Here is a 26,041-nt window from a genome sequence, read left to right on the forward strand (position 1 = left end):
AGGCACCATTGCATTCAGAATGGGATGTGGACATGACATGGCCATTTCCTTCAGCTGAAGGCTATGGTTACAAGTGATCCTCAACTGGAGCAGCTACAACCAACCAGCCGATTTGGCACAGCTTAATCCATCAGCAGAACAGTATCTTCCAGTATCTCTGTAAAACCTGTTGCACAAGGAGCTGTACAGCTAGCAAGCTGAAAGAGATCAGCACAACTAATGATAACTGATGCAGTAAAAAAGTAAAAGGGGTTTGTTTGGTTTCAAGACAAACAATAAAAAATGTTATTAGTATTGGAAAATGCAGTTTCTGGTTTAGACCAAGAGGAGCAGAGCAGAGCCTGGCTCCTTCCTCCTGACACTGCCCTTTCCCAATGGATCCCCAGGAATGAGGGCACCCCTCAGTCTCCTCTGCTCCAAGCTCAAGAGCCCCAGCTCCCTCAGCCGCTCCTCAGCAGGGATGCTCCACTCCCTCCAGCATCTTTGTGGCCCTGCTGGACTCTTTCAAGCAGTTCCTGTCCTTCTTGAGCAGAGGGCCCAGAACTGGACACAAGATTGCAGCTGTGGTGTGAGCAGGGCAGAGCAGAGGGGCAGGAGAACCTCTCTGTCCTACAACCACCCCTTCTCATCCACCCCAGGATGCTATTGGCCTTCTTTGCTCAAGGGCACATTGCTGGCTCATGGTCATCCTGCTGTCCACCAACACCCCCAGCTCCTTTTCTGCCTGGCAGCTCCAAAAAAAACAGCCATGGGCCCCCAAGCCTGTAGCATCCATGGGGTTATTGCGACCCAAGTCCAGGACCCAGCACTTGGCCCTTTTGAAGCTCGTACAGTTGGCCTCACCCCATGGATTCAGCCTGTTCAGGTCCCTCTGCAGAGTCTTCCTACCCTCAAGCAGATCAACACTCCCTCCCAACTCAGTGTCATCTGCAAACTTGCTGAGGGAGCACTCGATCCCCTCATCCAGATCACCGATCAAGATGTTTTCTGACACATGGGGATGGCCTGTTCCTGCGCCTTTAAGAGTTCCTTCTTGAAGAGTGTCCAGCCTTCCTGGACTCCTTTGCCTTTCAGAACGGCCTCCCAGGGGATTCTGCCAACCAAGTCCCTCAACAGGCCAAAGTCTGCCCACCAGAAGTCCAAAGTGGCAGTTCTGCTAGCCCCTCTCCTTGCTTCTCCAAGGATTGAAAACTCCATCATTTCATGATCACTGTGCCCTAGACAGCCTCCAAACATCACATCCCCCACAAGACCTTCTCTGTTTGCAAACAGCAGGTCCAGCAGGGCACCTTCCCTTGTTGGGTCCTTCACCAGCTGTGTCAGAAAGTTATCCTCCACACACTGCAGGAACCTCCAGGACTGTTCCCTCTCTGCTGTGTCATATTTCCAGCAGATATCCTGGAAGCTGAAGTCCCCTACAAGTACAAGGGGAAGCGATCGCGAGGCTTCTCCCAGCTGCATGTGGAATATTTTATGTATCTCTTCATCCTGGTTAGGTGGTCTATAACAAACTCCCACCGTGATATCTGACTTGTTGGCCTTCTCCTTGATTCTCACCCATAGGCACTCAACCCTGTTGTCACTGTCACTAATCTCTAGGCAGTCACAGCATTCCCTAACATCCATGGCCACCCCACCACCTTTCCTTCCTTGCCTGTCCCTTCTGAAGAGCTTACACCCATCAATGGCAGCACTCCAGCTGTGTGATTCATTCCACCATGTTTCTGTGATAGCTACTATATCACAGTTATCCCGGTGCACAATGGCTTCCAGTTCCTCCTGCTTGTTGTCCATGCTGCGTGCACTGGTGTAGACACCCTTCAGTTGGGCTAGAGGCCCTGCCACTTTTTCACAGGGAGATGTCCTAATTTCTGCCAGGCCATTTTCAGGAGCTCCCATGGTTACTAACACATCAGTGTCCCCTGCACCTTGGTTGCTCTATGGAACTCCATCCCCTACCTCCACTGGGACAGCAGTCTGAAGAGTCAGCGCTTCACCCACAGGCTCATCTCTAATGAGTTGTGTTACATCCCTTTCCCTCCCTTTTCCTTATAATCATCTCATAATGAAGACTGTAAGATCTTCATTTTAAAAGAATAAAAAACACAAACCACAACTAAGGATCAGCAAAACAGAGATCAGAGAGATCCAGCAGCTGTAAGTTCAAGCCCAACAGAATGAGTTAGCTCTACACTTGCTGAGTCAGGAAAAGCATTCATGTAAGGAGAACAGTTGAGGTTTCTGGCCTTAATGTGCTTTTTTATATTATTGGTTAACTGACTTGGTAAGATCACAACTTAGTAAAGGCTACCACAAACGCACACAAAACATTCAATACTGAAAGGTTTGACAATAGCCACTGGGTTTTCTTCTACTTAGTAAAAAGCACAGAATCCAATCTTGCTGATAAAACAGCGGCACATTTAACAGCGAAAGGGAAATTTCACGTCACTGCAAATACATAAGCCAAGATTTTACTGATGTAGAGAAAACCTTAACCTGTAAATAAATTAACAGCACTTCAAATGTTTTGCAAAAAAAGATGTTTTTCTTCCTTCAGTAACTGTCCCTGTCAATATTTAAGTAAACATTCAACTACACAGATCTACTGCTGAAACAAAAGTGTGTTGGAAACAACACTTCAATTCTTGTTTCACATTTGTCTTTATGCTATGTTTCCTGAGGACAAGCAAATGTACTATGGCAATGTTTCTTACCTGATCTCGGTTGTTTATGTGGGAGTACGGCAACTCTCCTGTCATGAGTTCATATAATACTATTCCATAGGAGTAGACATCTGACTGAAAACTAAATGGGTTGCTGTCCTGCATCCGTATCACTTCTGGTGCCTGGAGGAGGAGGCAAAAAGTAACAAATTAAGAGCTATCATTGAAATGGAAATGGAAAGCAGAGCGAGCCAGCTCACCCAAAACCAAAGGATACCTCAAGACCTTTGAGGAGTTTTACTTAAGAGTCTAGAAACGGTCAGTCAGTGCTGCACTACATTTTATTAAAAGAACAACCCCAAACCAAAACCACACAAACAAAAAACAACAAAACAAAACAAACACACACCAATTGAAAGTAAACTAAAAGCAACACCTGAACAAGTGTTTCACCATTAGGAAAGTAACTATTCTGATTTGCAATATATACTGACTTTCGTTACATCTTACACCCAACTGAGTCTCTCACTATCGGTTCTTAAACAAGCATCAGTGTCAGAAGGGAAAAACAGAAAATTCCAGTGCAGACTTAATCTCTTGTAAAACTGATACCAAAACATTTACAGGGAATGTGAAAGGCAAATATGAAATAGTGTATATTGAAGATCAGGGAAGAAATGCAAGAGCACTCCTCACATCTTTGCAAAACAAAGCAAAATTAAGAAGCTAAAGAACTTCAAACCCCAATTAATGATCTAATAAAACAAGATATAAACCATCAAAATAGCTTTCCTAAGATTTTTTATCCCCCTAAAGTAGTCCCCGAGCAAAGCACTAGTTAAAGTACAACAACAAAGCCACAGTAAGAGATTGTATCCTCTTTGAAGGAAGCAGAAATCGCACTGCTCTTCAACGTAACGACAACTCAGCAAAGATGGTCCATAAAGGATTAAAATGGGAAAAAAAAAGCCTGAAAAGAGCAAAAATGCAATTTTGTTTCTTTCTTCCCCTAAGACCCGTTTTGTGTAGATAGGCACATCGTTAGGTAAATTAGTTTTAAATCTTTTCATGGAAATCTGTAAAAAGCTTTGTCTTTTTGTATTTATTTTTTTTTTAAAACTTTCTGCTTTTGTACTTTTGTTTCAGGCAGTTTGTGTATTTCATACGTCACAAACAAACCCTGGCCAAGCATCTTGATATTCTTAATGAACACTTCCTGACTTTTCTCAAACTACAAATACTTCAGTAACAACGAAGGCTGCAAGAACAGTAGTGAAGAATCATTTTGAAAAAGGAAAACCTGTAAAAAGTAAGACCTGCAGCTCATTCAGTGCTAAATATCAGAAGATTTAACACGCACCATTATGTAGTTTTTATTTGGTTACACTTCCCTGAAGCACATGCCACAGATGTGGCTGCATGCCCTATCCTGGCAGCTAGAAAATATTGCTGATCAGTCTACATACTGAATCTGAGTTAACCGCATAGCATTAACAAAAATGGGTCAACAACAAAGTATTTTATTTGAGAGCTAACCAAGACATTCCTGCATAATTTTAATGATTTCTTTAACCTGGTAACGGGCACCGTTCCACTTTTTCAATTCACTTTATTGAAGTCCCACATTTGAAAAGTTACTCAATAGGTTTTTCTCCATGTGGTTTTTTGGAAGGAAAACTGTGGAACTGCCTTTTAATTTCTGGCAGAAGTTAAACATAAAGGCAACTGTTGGGAACATCCTCTCAGACACAGACTTTGCAGTAACAATTCCAAAAGAAACTGTACAAGCTTCCCAGCAGAGCATGAGAACTGCAGTAGCTACACCAACGTTACCTGCTACAGCCCTGAGCTGCCTCGGGACCTGCCACCACTGCCTGGCGTGAGGAGAGGGCAGCCACGGGCCCCACAGCAGCACCTATGTGTGTATCAGGCATCTCACCACGGCACCAAAGATGAATCGTGCTCGTTGCCACGCTTCAAAATAAGCCCTCCCTATCCTTAACCCAACCACCTGCCAAAGCTGCCAAACGTGCAATCAGTGAGTGTGTGTGAGAAGGGATGTTACCAAGTCCCAGGCAGGGAGCAGGGGAAGAAGAGATCTTGCTGAAGAATGTAGAGAAAGAGTCTCACCCATCCCGCAAAGGCCCCATTAAGCAGATTAAAGCCTGCTCTGCAGTGAGACAACCCCTTTCAGGGAAAGGCAGGATTACAACAGGAGAAAGGCTCCCCTCTGCCCTTGAAACAGCTCCCTGCAGTTCCACTGACAGCCCTGTCTCTGCCCTAAACATTTAAAATAACTCCAAAAATCAAAAGGAGAATCCTTAGGTGGATGGTGTCCACTTTGACTAATTAAGCACTTCAGCACTTCATTCTTCAGTTTTAACTTGTACTGCAACTGGAATAAAAGTCTACACAGTACTAACAGTGTATGTTGATTCATTTAGGTTTAAAGCTTTAAGACAGTGTTCAACTGACAAAATATATAATAACAGAATGAAAGCCGGCTATTTAAGATGTTTTGCTCACCATCCACAAGATTGAACCAGTGGGCTGTTCCACCTGCTGAGATCCACTCCACCTGGATTTTACAGTTGCCAGACCAAAGTCTCCTATTTTCACGGTGAGGCCTTCATGAAGAAATATATCTAAACATTTGTTAAAGAAATTCTGTAGAGAACTTGAGTAAACAATTCTCAATTTTCTGACATGATTACAAAGTGCCTGGTTAGGTTAGCACAAATGCAAGCCAACTACGTAAGAATACTGCCAGGTTATTTTATTTTTTTGAACCTGCTACGAGTTTCAGATGACACTGAGTTGGGAGGGAGTGTTTATCTGCCTGAGGGTAGGAAGGCTCTGCAGAGGGACCTGAACAGTCTGAATCAATGGGCCAAGACCAACTGTATGAGCTTCAAAAGGGCCAAGTGCTGGGTCCTGCACTTGGGTCGCAATAACCCCATGGATGCTACAGGCTTGGGGACGAGTGACTGGAGCTGCCAGGCAGAAAAGGACCTGGGGTGTTAGTGGACAGCAGGATGACCATGAGCCAGCAATGGGCCCTTGTGGCCAGGAAGGCCATCACCATCCTGGAGTGGATGAGAAGGGGTGGTTGTAGGGCAGAGAGGTTCTCCTGCCCCTCTGCTCTGCTCAGACCACATCTGGAATATTGTGTTCAGTTCTGGCCCTTCAGCTCAAGAAGGACAGGAACTGCTTGAAAGAGTCCAGCAGGGCCACAAAGATGATGGAGGGAGTGGAGCATCTCCTGCTGAGGAGCGGCTGAGGGAGCTGGGGCTCTTGAGCTTGGAGCAGAGGAGACTGAGGGGTGCCCTCATTCCTGGGGATCCATTGGGAAAGGGCAGTGTCAGGAGGAAGGAGCCAGGCTCTGCTCTGGGATGGCCAATGGCAGGACAAGGGGCAATGGTCCCAAGCTGGAGCACGGGAGGTTCAAGCTGAAGATGAGGCCAAAGTTTGTGAGTGTGAGGGTTATGGAGCATGGCCCAGGCTGCCCAGAGAGGTTGTGGAGTCTCCTTGTGTGGAGACACCCAAAGCCCTGGCCGTGTTCCTGTGTGACTGCTCTGGTGATCCTGCTCTGGCAGGGGTTGCACTGGGGGAGCTTTCCAGGTCCTTTCCAACTACTGACATTCTGCGATTCTCTGAGTTGTATCTTAAACAGAGGAAAAGTAATTTTATGGCATCCATATTTGCAGAGTTAACATTTAAGACTAAACAAGACCAGATGTTTGAGCATTATCCGTAGATTTATTTGCACAGTGAGTTATGATAGAAATCAGCTATGTTAATTAACATCAATGACTGCAGGTACTTGAATAACAAGTGTCAACAGACAGAGAAACAACGTAGAAGTCATCACAACTCAAAAACGTAAACTAAGGAAAAACAATTACAAGTAGGAACAAATATAAAAATTAAGTCTATTTACATAAAGTTCTCTAGCAGATCTCCTGAGATTTAACTATTTCAACCAGAAATACACATCTGTACTATCTGTAACCTATCTACTTAATAGATTTGTCTGTTAAGACTGGGAGCCTGCACTATCTTTGTTGGGGTTATCTTAAGAAGATACCATTTTACAATTTCATTTAAGAATGCTTTAAGTTCAAAAAGATGATTCAGAAATATAAACATGACAGACTCCTAGTTCTCAATTCCATGTCAGGAGAAGAGTTAATTTATTTCACAAAAATGGTCCTCATTATTAGGAATCTCGAACTCCTGACCGCCTATATACTACAATGATTGTTTTTCTAGCTTCATGGAATATAGGAATCTTCTGACATTATGGAGCTACTCAGTTTGGCATATTTTTTATGGTGACATTTGCAAAACACTTCACAGTTTAGGAAAGGAAGTTACAACTTATGGTGCTAACTCAATGGATGCTCTTGGCAGTTTCAAAAGCAGGCATTTTCAAAGGCAAAAGACATCAGTTCACAACATTTTTGTTCCATATGCATGACTAAATTTATATTTTTGCAAGAGATATAATGGTAAAAGGTTGCCATTTCTTGAGTTTAAAGAAAGAATTCTGGCTTCATTTCTGCCAGTCACGTGAAGGTGTTTTACATTTATTAAAAATACATGAGGAAGCAGTAACAAAACCCACATGTGCACACGCACATTGCACGCACATGCATATGCATCTCCTGTCAAGTAAAGAGTGCAGCCTCTCTCCAATACAGCATTTGGGTAACAGAGAACTGCATAAACACCAAAAGACACTTCTGGAGCACAACTGTTGCGTATCTTTTTTCATCTTCATCACAACAGTTTGGTAAGCAAGCACATACATTCTGTGAAAGTCCCTGCTAAAGAGTAACTTCTTACTCATCAATAGGAATCACCCATTAGTACTTACATACATCTGAAACACCTATTGCAACCCCCCAGAAGCCTCCATATTAACAGCAAATCACTCTCACGTTACAGGAAATAACGATTAAGTTAGGAAAGGATACTATTGGATTTCATGTCTCTGTGGATGATATTCTTTGCATGTAAATAGCTGTGAAAGAAAGAGCAGAAAAGTGCCATTATGAAGGCTGTACACACAAACTTAGCCTTTCAATTTACTGATAGACACTGTGTTAGTTTAATAAACAACCATTTCACAAACCTCTGGTGTTAGTCAATTTACAGGATGCGTCCACTTTGGAAATGTAGCAAACACTAGTATCTGCATTACAGAAAGTGGAAGCAATGCAGTAAGTAAATCTCAGGAAGAGCAGGGGTGGCATCGCTGTTATGTAGCTGTGCAATCCCCCTAGGAAACTGGGTGCTGTCCCCTTACGCATGAAATTTGTATGCTATGCTAAGGTTTACTTTTTACAAATCACTTTGCTTTGCAGTCACAAAACATGTTCCTATTTTTCTGGGTGTCTGACAGGGTCTTGATCTACAAAATGGATGAGCACTGACAACATCAGTCAATGTCAGCATCTTCTATGCTACAAACATTATAATGTGCTGAAAGAGAAGTGAGGCGGTTACTGTGTCAACTCAGACATCTGGAGAATGCTTCCAAAATAAATCTGTGTGTACTGAGTCCTGCAGCTGTGGAATAGGAACAGCCATCGCTCATGTCACAGAAGTGCCTCAAGTATAAATTGGTGTTTGCCAAACAACGCAATGTTATGGTAACAAACACAGGGAAGGGGGAAAAAAAGTTAATTCTATGTTTAGAATAGGCACGGTAAGACCTCAACCTACAAAAGACGGTAAAATACTTAACAGCAGACTGTTAAGTGATTAGTCTAACATGAAATAAGGCAAGAATCCCTGGGAAGAAAAATGCTAAATAAAAGTCAGGATGTTTACAACAGTGCTGAATTAAGGCTGCACTAAACCTTTACTCAATATACCATTTTGACCTGTTACTATTTCAGTGCAGTAACTCCACATATTCGGGTTTGGGGAAGAGAAGGGAAACACCATTTCAAGAAGGAAAACAGCCAGCATTGTTTATCCTACTCACTCCATTCCTTGTGCTGTCTGCCGAGCAATATCAATGAGCTGGAACATTTGGAACTTGGTCTCTTGAACATGCAGGTGTTTATACAGGCTGCTTCCTTCACACCACTGGGTAACAATGGCCAGGTTATCTTTAGTCATGTAGCCCATAAAGAGCAAAATATTAACATGCCGAGTCTTCCTAATAGAAAGTAGCAGAAAGAGAAATCAGGATGTTTATGAAAAATGTTTTCAAGTTATTTTAAAAATGCATTCCTGGCTGAAGAAACATATTTCACCTCCCCTGTGAGCACCGACTGAGAGTTGGGGCTGTTCAGCCTGGAGAAGAGAAGGCTCTGGGGGACCTTATTGCAGCCTTCCAGTTCCTGAAGGGGTCCTACAGGAAAGCTGGAGAGGGACATTTTACAAGGGCAGGTAGCGACAGAATGAGGGGGAATGGTTTTAAACTGGAAGAGGAGATTTAGACTGGATATTAGGAAGAAATTCTTGACTGAGAGGTGGTGAGCACTAGCCCAGGTTGCCCAGAGAAGCTGTGGATGCCCCCTCCGTGGCAGTGCCCAAGGCCAGGTTGGACGGGGTTTTGAGCAACCTGGGCTGGTGGAGGTGTCCCTGCCCATGGGGATTGGACTGGGGGAGCTTTAAGGTCTTTTCCAACCCAAACCATTCTGTGATTTCAGCTTCTTAGTCCAAAACCATGAGTATCCTGCAAAATTTTTGCTAAGTGGATGAATGTGTAAAGTTTGTTTTTAAAAACAATCATAATATGCCACACAGTTGGAATTTTATAATTTTTAAATAAAATACGCTGATTCTGTTTTCTCTGGTTAAAATACTTCCTTTAAGTCCCAAGGAAGTTATTTTAAATCAACCTTTAAGAAAAAGGCATCATGAAAATTCAAGGGTTTTGAAATCAGTAACCAAATTCACACTTGCAAGTGGTATTAAAAAAAGCTACTGGAATAACAGAAATCACCCTGAAAGCTGTGAAAAAGTGACAGCTTTAGATGGAAGACTGAATCCCAATAGGAAACTAAAGGGTCGTTATAAACTGTGAAGGAATTAACAGATGAGAAGATAGTTCTTATGTACTCTAACTGGTCCAGTTGCAGGATTAATGTTATATACAGTTAACTGGATGCTGCAAAAACAGTATTTCAAAGCAGAAAAATGATGTAAATCAGAGCATACATTACAAAAAAAAGGAACTATGCTGCGATTTTAAAAGGTACAGTTCAAGTATTCTGTCCAGTGATGGTAATTATGCAGAATTTATTAATCTTCAACTTTGCTGTGTGCCAAATGTGAGCTGAACAATTACGGATGTTAGTATTATCTATCTGAAAAGGTGACTTTAAGAAACAGTAAACCATCAATGAAATACTCTGAGTTACGATTGCTGTCTCACAGCTCCACCACAACATGCAGAAGTAACACTTTTTGTTCTCTTTTTAAGTCTTCTTCTCTGGAGACCTGCTTTGTGTGTCTATCAAATATAGAATACTGGGCAACATTTCTGAAAGGACTGGTAGTAGTCAAATACAGTGCCTTGGAATAACAGAAATTAGCAGTGAAACTACCAACTCACCTTAATACAGCCACTTCATTTCTGAAAGCCTGGAACTGTTCTGGGGTTGGATCTACTACCTTTAGTATTTTCACTGCTACATCTCCTGAAAAAAAACCATTTACCATAAGAGTTACTAAAAAGGCAGTGGTTTTTCTTTTTCCTCAAAAAAAACCCCCAACATTAATATACAGTATGCTTAAAGTTCCCACTTTGTGCAAAGTACATCTCTACTTATTTGTACATGGGTCAATATTTTCCTGCAGATGTACAAACTTCCGTAGTATCAAGCAATTCATTTACCTGAATTTCAGTCTAATGGAAAAAATCATTAATTGTTCACATGCTTCCCTTCTATTTTTTAACAGCTATGGCTGCTTTTTGCAGGATATGAAGCTACTAAAATCTCAAATAGTCGTTGAAAAGGAAGGTATTACAGTGCAGATGCATTCTCAGCACATTATTTCAACAGTCACATCAGTTGCTTGGCTTCCAAACAGTATCTGTAAACAGTATAACATCACTCCCTTTTCTGTTCAGCTTTAGCACTCATATATATACACACCTTTGTTATTAAAGTTTTAATCTGTATAAATAAACTATACATATGTAAATACACACATTTTTTAGTATAAACTTTATTTAAAAAACAACCTTTCTAGATTTAAATACTGCTAAATTTCAGGAATGAGAGGGATAAATCTTCTATCCAGGAATAGCACAAAAAATCATGAACAATAGAACTGATTTTAATATTTCAATAACAAATCTGGGGACTATGGAAGCAGAATGTCTCGCTGTTCTTTAAGCTGATACATTGTAAAATTTTACTTAAAAGCGTCATTTGAATTGCTTTCACTGTCAGTGTTTGCTTTAAAATTCAGTTTCTGTTAAAGGATAATAGAGAGGCATGTACGATGAGCCAGTGCTATCTGTTTAGAGACTGTTTCCAGAGAATGGAGCTGTAAAAACCTTTACAATGCACATCCAGAAAACAGTACAACTGAACTGATGCAAAGAAAGTGTAATAGTGGAATGAAGCAGACTGTTCTGACAGAAGTAAAAGCACTAACAGCGAGAGCCAGATTCCTCAGTGAAAGCAGTAAACACCACATTCATTTTAACTATGGACTGACAGCATTTTCGAGTTCAGAAGGGGAGTGAACTTGCCTTGATACTGTCACAGGAAGGTAAAAACAGCTTAAAACTGACACTTCAATCTTGGTCTACATGCACTAAAAAGATCTGAGATGCTATACTCCAACATAGCTTATCCCATATGTTAAAGGCTGCTGCCACTTTGCATTACAGAATCCACCTACAGTCAAAAAATCCCGAGTGACAGATTTCTCTGCTACCACAGTCTAATTATTTTCTTCTTAATATGGTCTCTTTTCCAAGATATTTCCAAGAATATAACGACAGAATCACACTCCAGAATATAACGATCAACAGATAATACTAATCGCTCAATTAAAAAAAAAGTTGCCAATGAAGTATGAGCAGGATATGCAAACTGGTACTTGAAAGTTTCAGAGTACCCTGAGTGAACTGCAGCTTCTTCCACTGTAGTTACCAGTTGCTTAACTTGCTGTATGATTTGAAGTCACAAAGATGCACAAACATTTACACATCTATAACTTTTTCCTTTAACTTCAGTAAATGCAATATACTTCCTATTTTATCCTCTAGCGTCTTCATAGAGAGCCATCTCACATTTGCAGTATGCACAACGTTCTGTAACTCTTACAGATCTCTCTGCTTACAGACAAGAAGAGGGTAAGATGAACTGGTAGAAAGACTACACTTTCATATGACCAAAGTCACAGGCTTTGGAGTTGCCGATTCCTACTGCAACTCTCGTTGATGCACAATGCAAGACCAATACTTGAAGTACACTGCTATGAGCTATGCCAGCATTCGCTGGTTACAGGCTAAAGGTTTACAGTTTATTTTTTAATATATTCTCCATTATGATCCTTGCTCCACAGATGAAAATACCTTTTTTAACCTTACACTGTTCTTACTGAACCAGCTGCCACACTTTTTCTAGGCTTGATGGCATTTCCCAAGCAGTTTTCTCTACGGAAACAAATACACAACAGCGCTTGTTTGGTTTAGCAGCGGTTTGGAGACAAATGGGCTTCCACCCACCCCCCAATCACCAAAACCCTAGAACTGATTACCAGGGTCAAAGGGAAAATGTGAGTGTTTATGATAGGTAGTCTTCCAACCCATTTAAACTGCCTTGGTTCTCTTTCTGCCTTTTAAATTTAGAAGCATGCTACAGGACACTACAGGATCCAAATGGGGTCTGTAACAGAAGTGGTGCAAATATGAAAATTAGTACTTAACCACCAGAACGATCTGGAAAAATATGGAAGTGCAAGAAACCTGTTCAACGAGCCATGCACTCCTCAGAGCAAGGCTGTCCTTGACATTTTTATTTAGGAAGACTAAATCAGGGAAGCTTATTGGAAACCTAACACAGTTTGCATATAGCTGCACACAATCTTCCAAAGGTTCACTGCAAACAGCCCTTCACATTAGGAAACCCAACGCCTCTAACAATCTAGAATTTCTACTTCAGTGTGCATCAATCTGCCCACTTCCACTAATTTCATTTTACTTCATCAAGACATTTTTATTGCTGCATTTGTACTATTAGAATAGGTTACTCCAAAAGTCTGTGGTTTCACTGATTTGGGCACTGAACTCCCAGTTTAATCAGTCTTAAACAGAAAAGACTTGCAAAAAATATAAACCCTTTAAATGCTCTAAGGCTACACCACAAATGATGGTTGCAAAAAAAAAATAAAATTAGTAATTTAAATTTGACTTTCCTGAGAAATCAGGAGAACTATAAACAGTTGCCACAATGAGATATTGAATCTCATACATACTGAGTTCAGTGACAGCTATACAGCCATCCTGTGCACACAACTGAAGGTTCTTTATAAATACGGAGCTCAATGTATTTCCTGTTTAACACAGGAAGAACCAAAGTTCTTCATACACGAAGAGTATTTATTGCCATGAAATTCAAGTATATTAAGAAGAAATTCACATTCGTTACCTCGTTTAGTGAAATTTTAACCTATTTTTCTGCTTGATTTCTGTGTTTCATTTCACTTACATATTGAAATGAGTTTAACTGTTCATGAATATTACTTTTAGCATAAGAATAGTCCCTCCACTGATGTTGACAACAATTGGGTTTTAAGACATGCAACTACTTATTCTTTAAGGATAGTGGGTAGAAGATAAGTTTCCAATTTTTTTTGTCATCTTATTCTATGACAGTGACACTATTTAACTTAGGGCCTGGATTGGTCTGTGTGTGCGTTCCTTTTTAAATCATAAGCCCTGAACTTGGAAACTAACTCTGCAGTTCTGCAGTGTGCCTCTGTTCAAAGTATTTCAGCTAAATTTATATCAAACTCTCACATCAACCATTATTGTCTTAGAAGAACTCCACAGTAAAAGCAATTTATGCTTATTTCCTTTCCCTGCCACCTCGAGTGTAAGTATGCTAATTAAACCACAGAGGTTAAAAAAGGTAGAGTATAACATCAGGCTGTGGAATTTCCCAGCTACTTCTGCTAACTCAATACTGCTAATGGAAAGCAAAATCTTTTCAGGAAAGCAGCTGTTCTACAACATGTTAACAAAGAAAACAATGTTGGCTCCAATATAACGAACATGTAGATGGCAGTTGTGAGATTCACATTTTGATGCCTGTTCTTTGCCTTAATTTCACCACTGCCAAGATTAGGAAATTAGTATTTCACACCTAGAACCTTTGGTGGTAGATAAGCACACAGCACCACTATAATGATTCCACCTTTTTCTGGATTGCTGTCCTCCAACAGCAACATTTTGAGAAGACAGTTAACACCTGCCAAGAACTTACCGTGCCATTTGCCTTTGTAAACTGTTCCAAAAGAACCTGACCCTATTCTGGTAGAAAGCATGACTTCACTTGCTTCTATTTCCCAGTAATAACTGGAATCTCTCTGTCCACGAGGCCTCTGGAACAAAAACCGACATGATTTTACATGTATTTTATCAAACATATTATATACACACACCAAGAATGAAGTAACTTCCTTAATACAAGTCTAAGACACACTGAAACCTTGAGGGTTTCTCCTCCTTTCTCTACTTGTGTTTTTCTCTTTCTTTGGTTAGTTTTGTTTGTGGCTTGGGTTTTTCTTTTTTTTGTTGTTTTTGTTTTGGTTTGGTTTTTGGGGGGTGTTTTTTGTTTTGTTTTGGGGTTTTTAAAGTATTTTGTTTGTTTTGGTTTGGTTTGGGTTTTTGTAATTTTTGTTGTTGTTTTTGTGTTGTTTTTTAAAAAGCCAAAACATTTTCTTGGATAGCTTTAACTGCTTAAGAAGCTATCATTAAGTTCTGCACTAGAAACTTCTTAAATCTTGATCTCAGATCTTAAGAAGAACAAGTATTTTATAGCTGACTGTTTAAAAACATCTGAAATACTGAAGAAAATTACTGACGTTTTCAAAATTACAATACTAAAAGTGAGGAACTCTTACATATTTAAAAGGAATAAACCAAAAAGATGAGAGCAGAATTTGCAAAGTGATTAACACTGTGAGTCCCACTAAGCAACTATACTTTTTTCAAGACTTACAAGCCTTCAAAAAAATTCGAGATATTGTTATTATTCTAACTTTACTTTCTCTCCCTCACCTCCCAAGTTTAAATCAAGCCTTTGAGGGAAAACTTGCATTTTGTTAAATCTATTTTTCCCTGAGGCATTTTGACTAACTTTACTATGACAGTGATGGCATTACCAATATCCATTTTCTATGGAAGCTATGGTCATACAGTTCAAATAGCGATAACAAGGCTAACTTTAGACACACTAAAGAGGAATAAAAAAGATGCAGCCTTAAAGATTTAAAAAGGTAAACCTGAAATCTGTACTGCAAAATAATTTAATAACTATCTGAAACTATTTTTCAATCTAAACCACTTTGTTACGGGTATTTATAACCCAAGGCAATACTGCTACCTTCCCCAAGTTAGACAAAAATATGTCGTTGTTTCATACACAGAGTGCAAAGCAATCTAAGATTGCCATCAGCTTGTACTGCGTTTTAAGCACAGAAATTTAACCCAACATAGCACTACTCCCAGCCTAGTTTAATATATTTAAAAAGAAATCCAACATTACCATACTCACAATTTTGTTTTTTTCCTGTGTATTAGATCCAGGGGCTCTCTCTCTTTGGGCTGGAACTGGGGTTTTGGGCTGAGACCAGCCAGTGGGGCTCATATTGTTAGGACTTCCAGACAGAGCAGAAGGTGAAGCTTAAATATAAAAATAAACACCACAAAAAAATATGAACCAGAAAATAAACACAAAATAATATGTATTATTATTTTGTTTTTGGAAACCATACCTGATTCACTATGGCTTCGAATAGCATCCTAAAACAAAGGAGACAGATAATAAAGTTAATAAATGTATGAGGCCATGTAAAGGAACAAGCAGGAATAGCACTGAAATTGTTCCTGACAGCTTAGCTCAAGTATGGTACAGCTCTGACCACTACCCTCCAAAAGATGACAGCTTGGTTATTTTCTAGATAAAAGAACCCTATATGCTAAAAACCATGCAATTTGTGAATTCTAACAAAACATTAAAAATATTCACAGCATATCAGAAGGTATTACTACCAAAAAAAAGAAAAAAAGAGGGAAAAAAAAAGACATGGAACAAGAAGAAACACCAGAGATACTGTCTGCATTCACACCACTGGATTTTTGTACATGCTTGCATTTCAGATGTGAACATAGCTCCTGTGATTGTCCTGTATCTCTAGAGGACCAGTTCTCAAAAAGGTTTTGGGTTACAAGTTGGAAAATTTTTAAAAGCCCTTAAAAAATTCCAAGTCAATATATATTCTGAAATACCTCTACCGTACTATTTCAACCCCAAAAAGGCTATGTCTTGTGTCCCTACACAAAAACATCTTATTTTCAGAGCATTTTTCCACAGACTAAAGTTTGATGATATATGAAAAGCACGTTGTTACACAGTTCACTAGTTGGTACAGTGCGACAACTCTCACCTCATGCCACAGGCACTTTACAACACAATTCTACAGCCATGCACAAGATAAACTAAGCTCTGACAAACGTGACTTCACAACTTTTCTCACCTGCTATGTATTATCCCAAAGTACATACAGGAAAGGTAAAATATCCAGGTACTGTGTAAGTACAAAGCAAGAACATGCACTACAGAAATGTTAAATATTGTCAAAGTTAATAGAAATCAATTCAAACTTGCTAACTAATTAGTAGAATAATAAATGTAAGACTTCACAGGAGGACAGAACAGGCTTACATTCCATCATACAGTTTCCAAATTCACTCCAATTATCCTTAGTAATGATTCATTTATTAAAGAATAAATTTTAGCTAGTTAGCTGCATTCTCCCAGGCTTGACTCTATATGCAGGATTCTTGCAGAGCACCTCTACACTACACCTCAGTGGATTAAAATCTGCTTTAATTACCAACGAAGAACCCTTGCAAGTTAATACCTCTGTCCATTTGGAGGACAATAAAATTTTAAGAACCTTGATTAATAACAAGTGATGATTTTTGTACATCAGACTGAGAATTAAATTGCTTTTATGCAAGCTGGCAAAGGATAACTAACTAACTTTAAATTGTTCTCATGTATATGTAATTCTTATTTTAGAAAAAATTGGTTTTTAACTCAATTCTGATGTATTTTCTTTTTGGCTTATGAATCCCACAGCAAATGCACCGAAAACAGTGGTCTTCAGAGTTGTTCTTACAACACAAATAACATTATACACAGTGTTGTAGTCTGTCACCTTTGCTTTCAGGTGAAATAAAAGTAATACATCATACTCTTAATGTAAGGGTTTTGTACAGGTATATTCAACAAAATAATTTCCAGAGGAAAAAAGCCACACAATAGACATGTTTGAGAAGGTTTTGCTTTAAAAACTGTGTGACTAAATGCAACTGTAATCCAAACCTATTCAAATTCACATCAAATTTTATAGTAGTTTGGATTCATCCAGCTAAACTAAAAATGAAGCTCTTCTACCAATTTGCCTCTTCCAATGAGCATCCTCGATATTTAAGTATAAACATGCTATAAAGGTTTTCATCAAATCAACTCCAGATTAAACATTTCATGTGGACACTGCCATGGCTGACAAGTTATACCAGTCCTGTTAAGCACAAGAAAACAAAAGGCATCAAGAAAATACCTACTCTTCCCCTCAAACAAAACCGTCTGCACCAGGAACTGGGAGAAGCATTCAGGCTGTTATTCTAGGCCAACACGGTCAGAGACAAAAGAAAAGAAAAGAACAGAGGAAGTATAAAAAAAAATTTAAAAAAAATAAATGTTAGGATAAGTGAAAGAGAAGGTAACCTGATTTGTTTGATATATGATAATTAAGTGCAGTAAGACTTTTACGTAAGTATTCCTGTTCAAATCTAAAAGTTCACTGGTCTCCATCTAAGGTGGTCTTTCTCATGTCATACTAGAAGGTCTCTAATACTTTTTTGTGGATTTTTGAGGTTTTTTTAGCTTTTTAATAAAGCCTTTTGGAAAAGCAGCTATTGCCTGTAAGACAAGACAGCTGTTTTTATGCAGTCCCCTATGAGATTATGAAGAGCTAGAATAGAAAGCATTTCTGTCTTTACTGCTGTGCATAAAGGATAGAGAAAGCAACATCTCCTTAAAGGCTCACCACACTGCAAAGGTCAATAATTCATTTTAGATTTCTTCAGCGCTTCATTAATTTTCACACCATGAAAGACAGTCAACCAGGCTTCTGAAGCACTGAAAAAGGCTGCAGGTCCAAGAAAACTGAAGATAAAGGGAGGGTACCTTTACCCATAAAACCTAGCTGACCCAAAGCTTCTAACCAAAAAAAGCTTCATGAGGCTGCAGCGCACGTCCTTCAGTCCCACCAGAGGTCCAGAGGACGTCTTTGGCACATTTCCCAGTGCCTTCATATTTCATGGAAGCCTATAAACTACCAGCTGAAGATGCAAGTAAACTCAGCAGTCAAAGGCTTTTGTTTGGCCTAAAGGATTTTTAAAGTATTCCAGAGCAGAAAAACAACAAACAGTGCTCTCTGAAGTCCTGCAGTTCAGCACTTTCTTTCTGCAAGCCTTCCCTGCACACCACTCCCTTGTTTTGTTAAAGTTATCACAAAACAAAACAAAACACTTTAGGCCTGACTTCAAAGAGCTGTCTGTCACTGTCTGTCTGAAGTAGAAAAACAAAGGTGCTTGAAAGCAAGTAACAGCAGAAATACTCAGATACAGATGGCTTTAGCACATTAGCCTAGAATCGCTGTCAATCGTACAAGCGTAACACAAAACATATTGCCAGTCAGCTTTGGCTTGAGCGTTCCAGCTCCGAGAACTGAAGCCAGACTTACAGTTCCTGTAGCCTGATTTAAAATAAACACCAGCCTCCAAATAAATCCAGTTTTGTAAGACTGAAAGGACATTTTCAGATATACCTAAGAAGCATTTCTTCAGCAAAACTGAGCTTATTTTCTCTTCAGATCTGAGAAACTTCTGAAGCTCCCACAGACACCAAAAATCTCCCTAGAACTTCAGCAAAGTTGATAAAGACTGAAAGAACAAACCATTAACTTTCTATGCAAGTGTGTCACCGATATTCTTCATCACTCAACCAACTGAGGCAACCAAGAAGTAAATGACAGAAAGCAAAGAAGAGAAAACCAACGGTCACTATTAGATAGCCAGTCCCAATTTTAGTTTAACTTTACGCTATTCCCTCCCTACCAATATTACCTCAATTATCCGGCTGTCTACAGGCATTGTAGTGCTAACCATATGGACATTTGGTGTGGATGTAGATCGCTGTCTTTGGGAGAGGGAGCCCTCGGAGGAAGGATTTGATGTGTTGAATGTGAAGGCATGAGGTGTAGAATACCTGTGCTGCGAACTGAGAAGGAGAGAGAGAGAAAACAGAAGTTATGGATAGTTGTTCTCCTCTAGCAGTTGAAAAAACACTCTTCAAAGTAACTTGTTCAAAAGCAATATAGACAGAATTCCAAACAGAAAGAGTTGGGACTTAGTTGTTATCTACACTATTTGGTCAGCTGAATCATTCCCAGTTTAACTTAGGAAATACTTAAAAAACTGGAAGTAAAACCTTGTCAGTTCACATAATTATCTGGCGTGTTTAATATAAGTATGTTTCCGCTGTTATAAAATTTGCCATAGTTCACTTCAATCCCCATCAAATCATGTTTAATACAGCAATAAAATACTAGCTCTGCTGGATTAATTCAGGTCTGTGAAATTTAAACAAACAGCTCATTTCAAGCCTGTTAAATGCACAGCTTAAGAGCTGCTTTAACTGCTAAGCCCTGAATTTGTAAAGGTTTGCAAGACTGTTCAATGGTTCACACAGAACAGCCAGCAAGGAAGTCATGAAACCCAATACCAGTTAAAAGGAGGCCAACATTAAAATCCAGTTCAGCAAAGAGTTATAAATCACTGCTAAGGTCACTCAACTCTTATTTATCCCAAATCACACCAGTATCTTAACTGAAATCAGCCAGCCTTCACAAAAAGCTAAAAACCCAACAAGTTAATGAGTCATTCTTCAACAATACTGGAAATAAACTAAGGTGGCAAAGAGAACATAAAAGCAATTCTTGATGCAGTTCCCACTAAAATAAAACGAAAACATAGAACCACTTGCAAGTCAGCTATGTGCTCTGTGCCTTATTCTGAATAGGTCAAGACTTGTCAAAGGGGAAAACAAAAGGTGGCCTGCGCTCTTCAGCCTCTAGAATTTCAAGAAAAATAATACAGGCACAAATTAGGATCAGAAAACAGGCCCCTTTGAAAGGAACACAATTTTTATTCTAGCATTTAAAACTATAGGAACGTTCTCTTAAGGTCTCTGAATTTTCTTAAGAGGAGCATATTTTCAAGTTTCCACTCTTCTCTCTCAACTCTTATCTGTCAGCATAACATTAGCATGCTATTTTAGCTTATATATGCAAGTCATACAAAACGAGTCATGAACCCTTACATGTATACTACCTGATCAGATGAAATAAAACTAATTCACAAAGATACCACAGGGAGCCTTCAATTTTCTTAGGTAGAAAAACAAAGTTCTCCAGAAATCCTTTAGTATACTCCCTTAAACTCTTAAGACTAAAAATTAAATATATAAAATCTGAAATCAATGCTTTACTTGAATCTAAGAACCAGAAAGGACACTGCGTATTATCTATGATGAAGCAGTGTTGCCTTCCTGCACATTTATCCCAACCTTCTATAGTCTATTCTGAGGAATTGAGTGTTTTGGGGTTTTGTTTGGTTGGTTTTGTTTTTAAACAACTGTATTTCCCAAAACAGAAATGACAGGAAATACTAGCTTACCTAACAGGTATCCGGGAGACAGACTCCCGCATCCGTCTCATTGTCAAGGGAGGTAGTGCAGGGACACCACTGTCACTGATATTTGAATTTGGGAACAATCTGAAATATCAACAAAAACAATTACAATTTCAACTGCTACACTACCTCCTGTACAATGCTCTTTAAAGCTGAAAATTTAAAGGGCTGTTTCTTTTCAGCATAATTAACTTCATGAATACATTCCTATCTTAACATAGTATTTTTCCTCTGCGTATGCTATGACTAAAAACTATGTCTTCAGACTCCCAAAGCAAATTTCCACGTGTTCTTTCTATATTTAAAATAGATTTTTTCTTTTTACATCATACTTCAGATCTTCCTGAAAGGGTATTTGAGACTAAATGGTTTAAATTCTATCAAACCCAAGCAGCACATCCTAAACTCTAACAACTAGTCAGTATAAGAAAATGCAAATATATGACCAAGTTTAGCTATAAAAAATACAATCACTAAGAAACACACAAAATCAATTATAGATTTTAACAATTTTCCATAAGACTTCTAACAATGATTTTCAACTTCTTCTAATCAATACTAGGAAAGTATTATCCTTCACCATTTTTCTCACCATTCCATGCATTTTCAACAGGGTGTCAAAAGTTGCGGTAGTTCTGAACACTCCTGCTTTCCACCAACTAAAAAACAACTGGATCATGATCTTTTATCTTCTAACAAACGTGTTATGTGACAGGAATTACCATTACTCTGTTGAAACAGAGGGCATTAAAGCAACTGCCTAGTTATTCAAGATCTTTGTTTGCTTGTCCCAGAATATTAAAACTTGCAGCAAGAACAAAATGCATTTAAATGGCCTTCTTCACCTGGGAACAGACAATCATTGCTGGCTGTTTTATGAGATCAATTCACGCATTCTGTATATTGATGAAAGCGACTACACTTCCCAACAATCCAAATTTATCTCTGTTGCAAGAGATTATAAAAACGACACTTGTCTGTCACAAAGAATTACTGTCGCTATTAAAAAGGAACAGTCCTTACAAGAGTTGCCTGATATTGCTCCAGTCGACACACATGGTTGGAACTTTAGTGCTGCAGTGTTCGTGGAATTTATAACCACATGTCTGACACCGAAACCCATTTAGCAGGAACTTCTGGCAGATGTCACAGAAAGCAAGCTTTAGAAATGTCTTCCGAGCCTAGAAAACACAGGAAATTATTAAGTCAAGCTACTAGCTTCTCTTCATTAGCTGAGATGAGTATCTTCAGAGCCTCACATAAATAAATACCATGTTAAAATGTTATCAGTGCTCCCAAAGTGCTGCTGAACTTAAAACCACACTTGAGTATTTTAACATCTATTTCCAGTTTGGTTGAAAACCTGGAAAGCTTAAAAACATTTTGGTAATCAGGTAATCAGCGCCCTAAAAACCCGTGTTCTGTCAAATTCAAATGCACTACTTTGTGCTCAGTAAGATGACAGTTGGGTGGCCAAGAATTGGGCTTTTTTGCTTTAGTATCACCAAAACTGAAGGAGGATCAGATCGTAAGAACTACTTCGTTACTTTTTTATTAGTGAAAATGCTTGTTGTGTATTTCTGACTTACCAATACCCCTCACATTAGAAATAAATTCCTTAGTAAAATAAAACAGTTTAAGGAAATTCTACTTTAATGCTATCTAACATTTTTATAAAGCTTCTGAAGTATGAAAAAAGATTATAATGAACCAAAGAGTTTCTTCCTCCAGAGCATACTGTGGAGGGAGGCTCGATGTTTGAGCCTCTTCCAGATCTGGAGAGAAATCTCAGTTTTCTGGTGACCAACCGTAGACAATTTCACTTGTAGCTTTCTAAAAATGTAAAGTAGAAGCAAAGCTACTTTCAGTTTGCATAAATCAATCCTAACCCTTCTAATGGATGTAAATGATAATCCTTTAGTTTTGCCACTTGGCACAGCGTATTTCTGGTACAAAACAACAAAAAGGCTAGAATATAGGAATAGAGTTCCTTCACAGGGAGGACAAAATAGAGCAAGGTTAAACTGCTAGAGTCAGGTATTACTTCTTTGTAAACAAAAAAAAAACTCCAACAAAAAAACCCAAAACAAACCAAAACAAACCAACCAACCACAAAAAAACCAAACCAAACAAAAACAAACCAAACAAATAAGCCAAAAAACCATAAACCCCCCAAAACCCAACAACTCTATTTCCTCTATACTAAGCGAATAACCAAACTACAAATCTAAAGTCTTTCATCCCCCAAGAAACATTCTGTCAAGTTACATGGCAGCATTAGCTCACAAAACGACGTCATGATGTTGAAGAATTAACAGCACCTCTGTACATTCAGCACAATTAACAGCAATTCAATAAAGCTGCCAAACATGTCCAGCCTTTCTGACTGATGAGCCAGAGACTCAAAATGTAAGCTGCCCCCCAGTTCTGGACTTTAAAGACATGATATCTTAATGTTACAGTTACAGAAATAGATGTTTTCATAAAATAAAAATGGCAATCATCAGACCTTTGAAGAATATGCATAATGTGAGCTTTAAACTCTCTGACATCTAGGAATCACTAGATGTAATAGAATTCTGGCATTTCATTGCAAATTGATATTTAACGGATCTAATTTGTGGGGAGCAGGGGCAAAGGTATCATTACTTCTGCAAACCCCCACTGTGTTTAGAAAGCCAAAGGGCACCTAATGCTCAAAACATCCCTTTTCTGAGTATGTGGTTCAACTGGTACAACTGATATCAAAATACAGAAGAGGAAAAGCTTACAAAATTGTGTGTAGTAAGTGGAACATGATCAAGAAAGTCCACTTGCAGTTCCTCTCCAATCAGGGAGGCAGCATCTGTATTCCAATCCAAACGCACCTTTTTTCTGAAAGAAGCAGAAAATGGGGACAAGAAAATTACCTGGGAGATAAGAAGTCTGGCCTAATCAGTGATCTATGTTTTGTGAGTTTTCTTGAGTAAACTGAAAATAAATATTAAAAAGTGTGGCTAATCTCTTATAGTGAGCTATATTTCAGTGTCTTTCACTTAAAAACTTAGAAGCAACTTTGAAACTACAGCGATTCACTTCTTTTTATTTTTAAACATGTAAGTCATTTAGATACATCATTTTAATAAGACACCTAGAAGCTGTAATGGACTCACAGAAATACCTTTATAAACAAAACATAAGAAATTATGAATGCAGACTTAGTGACATGAAAGCCATATTACATGCTTCAGCACTAAAGTTACTGGTGACCCCAGAATGGACTCGGTTACAGAGATGTAAACCCACAAATGACTGCCTCATGACTGAGGCTTAGAAGAGCATTAAGCCCAAGCCTTACGAGGTGTGAAGTTAAATGTATTAACTCCATGAGATACCTTCACTCCCTCAGCTTGTAAAAGAATCATTTGGTATTTAATAGCAGCATCCCCGGTCCTACAAAAAATAAGGAATATCTGAAGTGAGATTTAAGTCTAAACATTGAAAAGTTGTAAAGGAACGCAGAGCCTTAAAACTGAGCACACAGAGGAGACGTTCACTTAATTTGGCTAAGAACCACTAGCACTGAAGTTTACCAACTACGAATGCAGAGGAGAAATGCACCTCAAATGTGAAGGCACATCACATCATTTAATCTAGAACATGGCACAAACCTCTGTAAGATACCACAAGCATTTGAGTGCACCCTTCAATTTTGAGCATTTTTAGTATCTAGCCCTTAAAACAAAAGTGAAGTCTTTAATACCCAGCAAGCTGAAAGAGTTGCCCTAGAGGAGGGTAAAGAAAGCAACAGGGAAGTGTTCACAACCAAACTGCACTTTTAAAAGAAAAAAGCAAGAGAGACAAAGAAAGCAATATTCTGCTATTCTAAACCCAAGATTTTTACATTCTCTAGTTGAAAGTTTCACATATAACATTACAGACTCTTACCCTTTTGGTTCAGTAAGAAGTCGAAAAACTGCACAGCATTCCGGCTGCAGACCTCTTACTTTAAGTGCCTTCCTAAGGCAGTCATGTAAGGTCATCCCATTTCGCACATTCACCTGTGACCAAAGTAAAAAAAAATCACTCAGTGACTGCAGAATTTAAGTTTTTTTTGTTGTTGTTGGTTTTTGGGGTTTTGGTTTTGTGGGGGGGACACACACATGGAAGGGAAGTATTTTTTTTCTTCTTTCCTTAGAAGTTCCAGTAAAATTGCACAGCTGTTGATTTTTTAAGTTAATAAACAAATGAAAAATTATTTGTATGATGTAACATCAGGCTGCTGTGCCTTCCAATTTAACTGGCTGCACATGCAATCTGTCAGGCAGGCATGTTTTCTGCCATATACATAACCACTGCGTGCAAAGGAAGTTTTGAAGCCATGTCATAACTCTCAATTTCTTACAATTACTAAGTTTCTGTGAAACTGGACTTTATACAGCACTCATACACGTAGGTAGCCTATAAAAGTAATAAAATGCAGGCAAATGGAGTTACCTTAAGTATAGAAAAAGGCTTAATTTAGATCTCAGGGAACTTTGTGTAAGAATATTATTAGTACACTCGGCTCCAAGGAATCTAATAGAAGTGTTTCCTCAAGAAGTTCCACTTCAGCTTTAACTACCGTACTTCACTGTGGGCATCCAAGTGAAGAAAATGGTGACAGAAACAACATGTTTACTCCACACAAGCGTCATTGTTCGGGTCAGCCAACTGCTGTCTTTTAAAATTAAACATGTAAGCAAAGTATCTTGCTCATGTATATTGGAAAAATAGAGCACAGAAGTAGAGAAAGACAGGTTCTCAAGATACAGGTAACACCGTTTTCAAAATATGTCCTCTAGAATTAACAAACTGATGACAACACGATCACAAGAAGACCTCTTGTGAAGCTTGGCTCTTCTCTTGCCAGATTCACGTCAGAGTTAGCAATGGGAACAGTGCGACATTTCTTACGTTAAAGTAGACTTACCACCGTGCGCTGCTTGTTGGGCAAGAAAACACGAATAGTATTACTAGTTTTAGAAGTATCTGATATTTTGCCATCATCAGATGCTCGACGTTGATAACCAAACTGCTGGACAATTGTAGGTGAAATACAGTTCGGGCCATCAAAGACGGAATCCTTGAGTCCAAACCCATTGCTGATGGTCTTCCAAGCACCCTGAATGTGCTCCATTGACGCGGTCTAAGAAACAAAAATTGAGGGAGTCAGGGAAAATTACAATATGCTTCTCTATGAAGTGGTACACTCTCTTCCTGACACAACAGACCTCACAACCTCTCTTGAAAGCATCTGAAAAACTGAAAAAACTGCACTTCTTTCTCCCCTGTGACATGATGAACCTACACAGACATGCAACAG

At 39.0% G+C, this 26,041-nt stretch overlaps 1 protein-coding gene across 2 annotated transcripts in view; it reads right to left on the minus strand.

Annotated features, from left to right (window-relative positions):
• The window catches only part of RAF1 (Raf-1 proto-oncogene, serine/threonine kinase), a 28,298-nt gene extending 2,438 nt beyond the window's left edge, over positions 1–25,860 (minus strand). The window contains exons 1-15 of one of the 2 annotated variants that reach the window (XM_010185422.1): positions 25,649–25,860; positions 24,625–24,737; positions 23,469–23,571; positions 21,721–21,878; positions 20,683–20,781; positions 19,072–19,225; positions 17,506–17,565; positions 15,648–15,675; positions 15,428–15,555; positions 14,135–14,252; positions 10,243–10,327; positions 8,662–8,838; positions 7,646–7,692; positions 5,193–5,311; positions 2,718–2,849 (exon numbers count right to left, since the gene is read on the minus strand). In XM_010185422.1, the coding sequence (XP_010183724.1) occupies positions 2,718–2,849; positions 5,193–5,311; positions 7,646–7,692; positions 8,662–8,838; positions 10,243–10,327; positions 14,135–14,252; positions 15,428–15,555; positions 15,648–15,675; positions 17,506–17,565; positions 19,072–19,225; positions 20,683–20,781; positions 21,721–21,878; positions 23,469–23,571; positions 24,625–24,737; positions 25,649–25,855 (1,728 nt within the window). In that variant the 5' untranslated portion in view covers positions 25,856–25,860. The remainder of the gene's footprint in view (positions 1–2,717; positions 2,850–5,192; positions 5,312–7,645; positions 7,693–8,661; positions 8,839–10,242; positions 10,328–14,134; positions 14,253–15,427; positions 15,556–15,647; positions 15,676–17,505; positions 17,566–19,071; positions 19,226–20,682; positions 20,782–21,720; positions 21,879–23,468; positions 23,572–24,624; positions 24,738–25,648) is intronic. The other variant, XM_010185423.1, reaches the window with a different exon arrangement.
• Between the last annotated feature and the right edge of the window lie 181 nt (positions 25,861–26,041).

The sequence above is a fragment of the Mesitornis unicolor genome, unplaced genomic scaffold (genome assembly GCF_000695765.1).
Source record: "Mesitornis unicolor isolate BGI_N332 unplaced genomic scaffold, ASM69576v1 scaffold5475, whole genome shotgun sequence".
Taxonomy (NCBI): Eukaryota; Metazoa; Chordata; class Aves; order Mesitornithiformes; family Mesitornithidae; genus Mesitornis; species Mesitornis unicolor.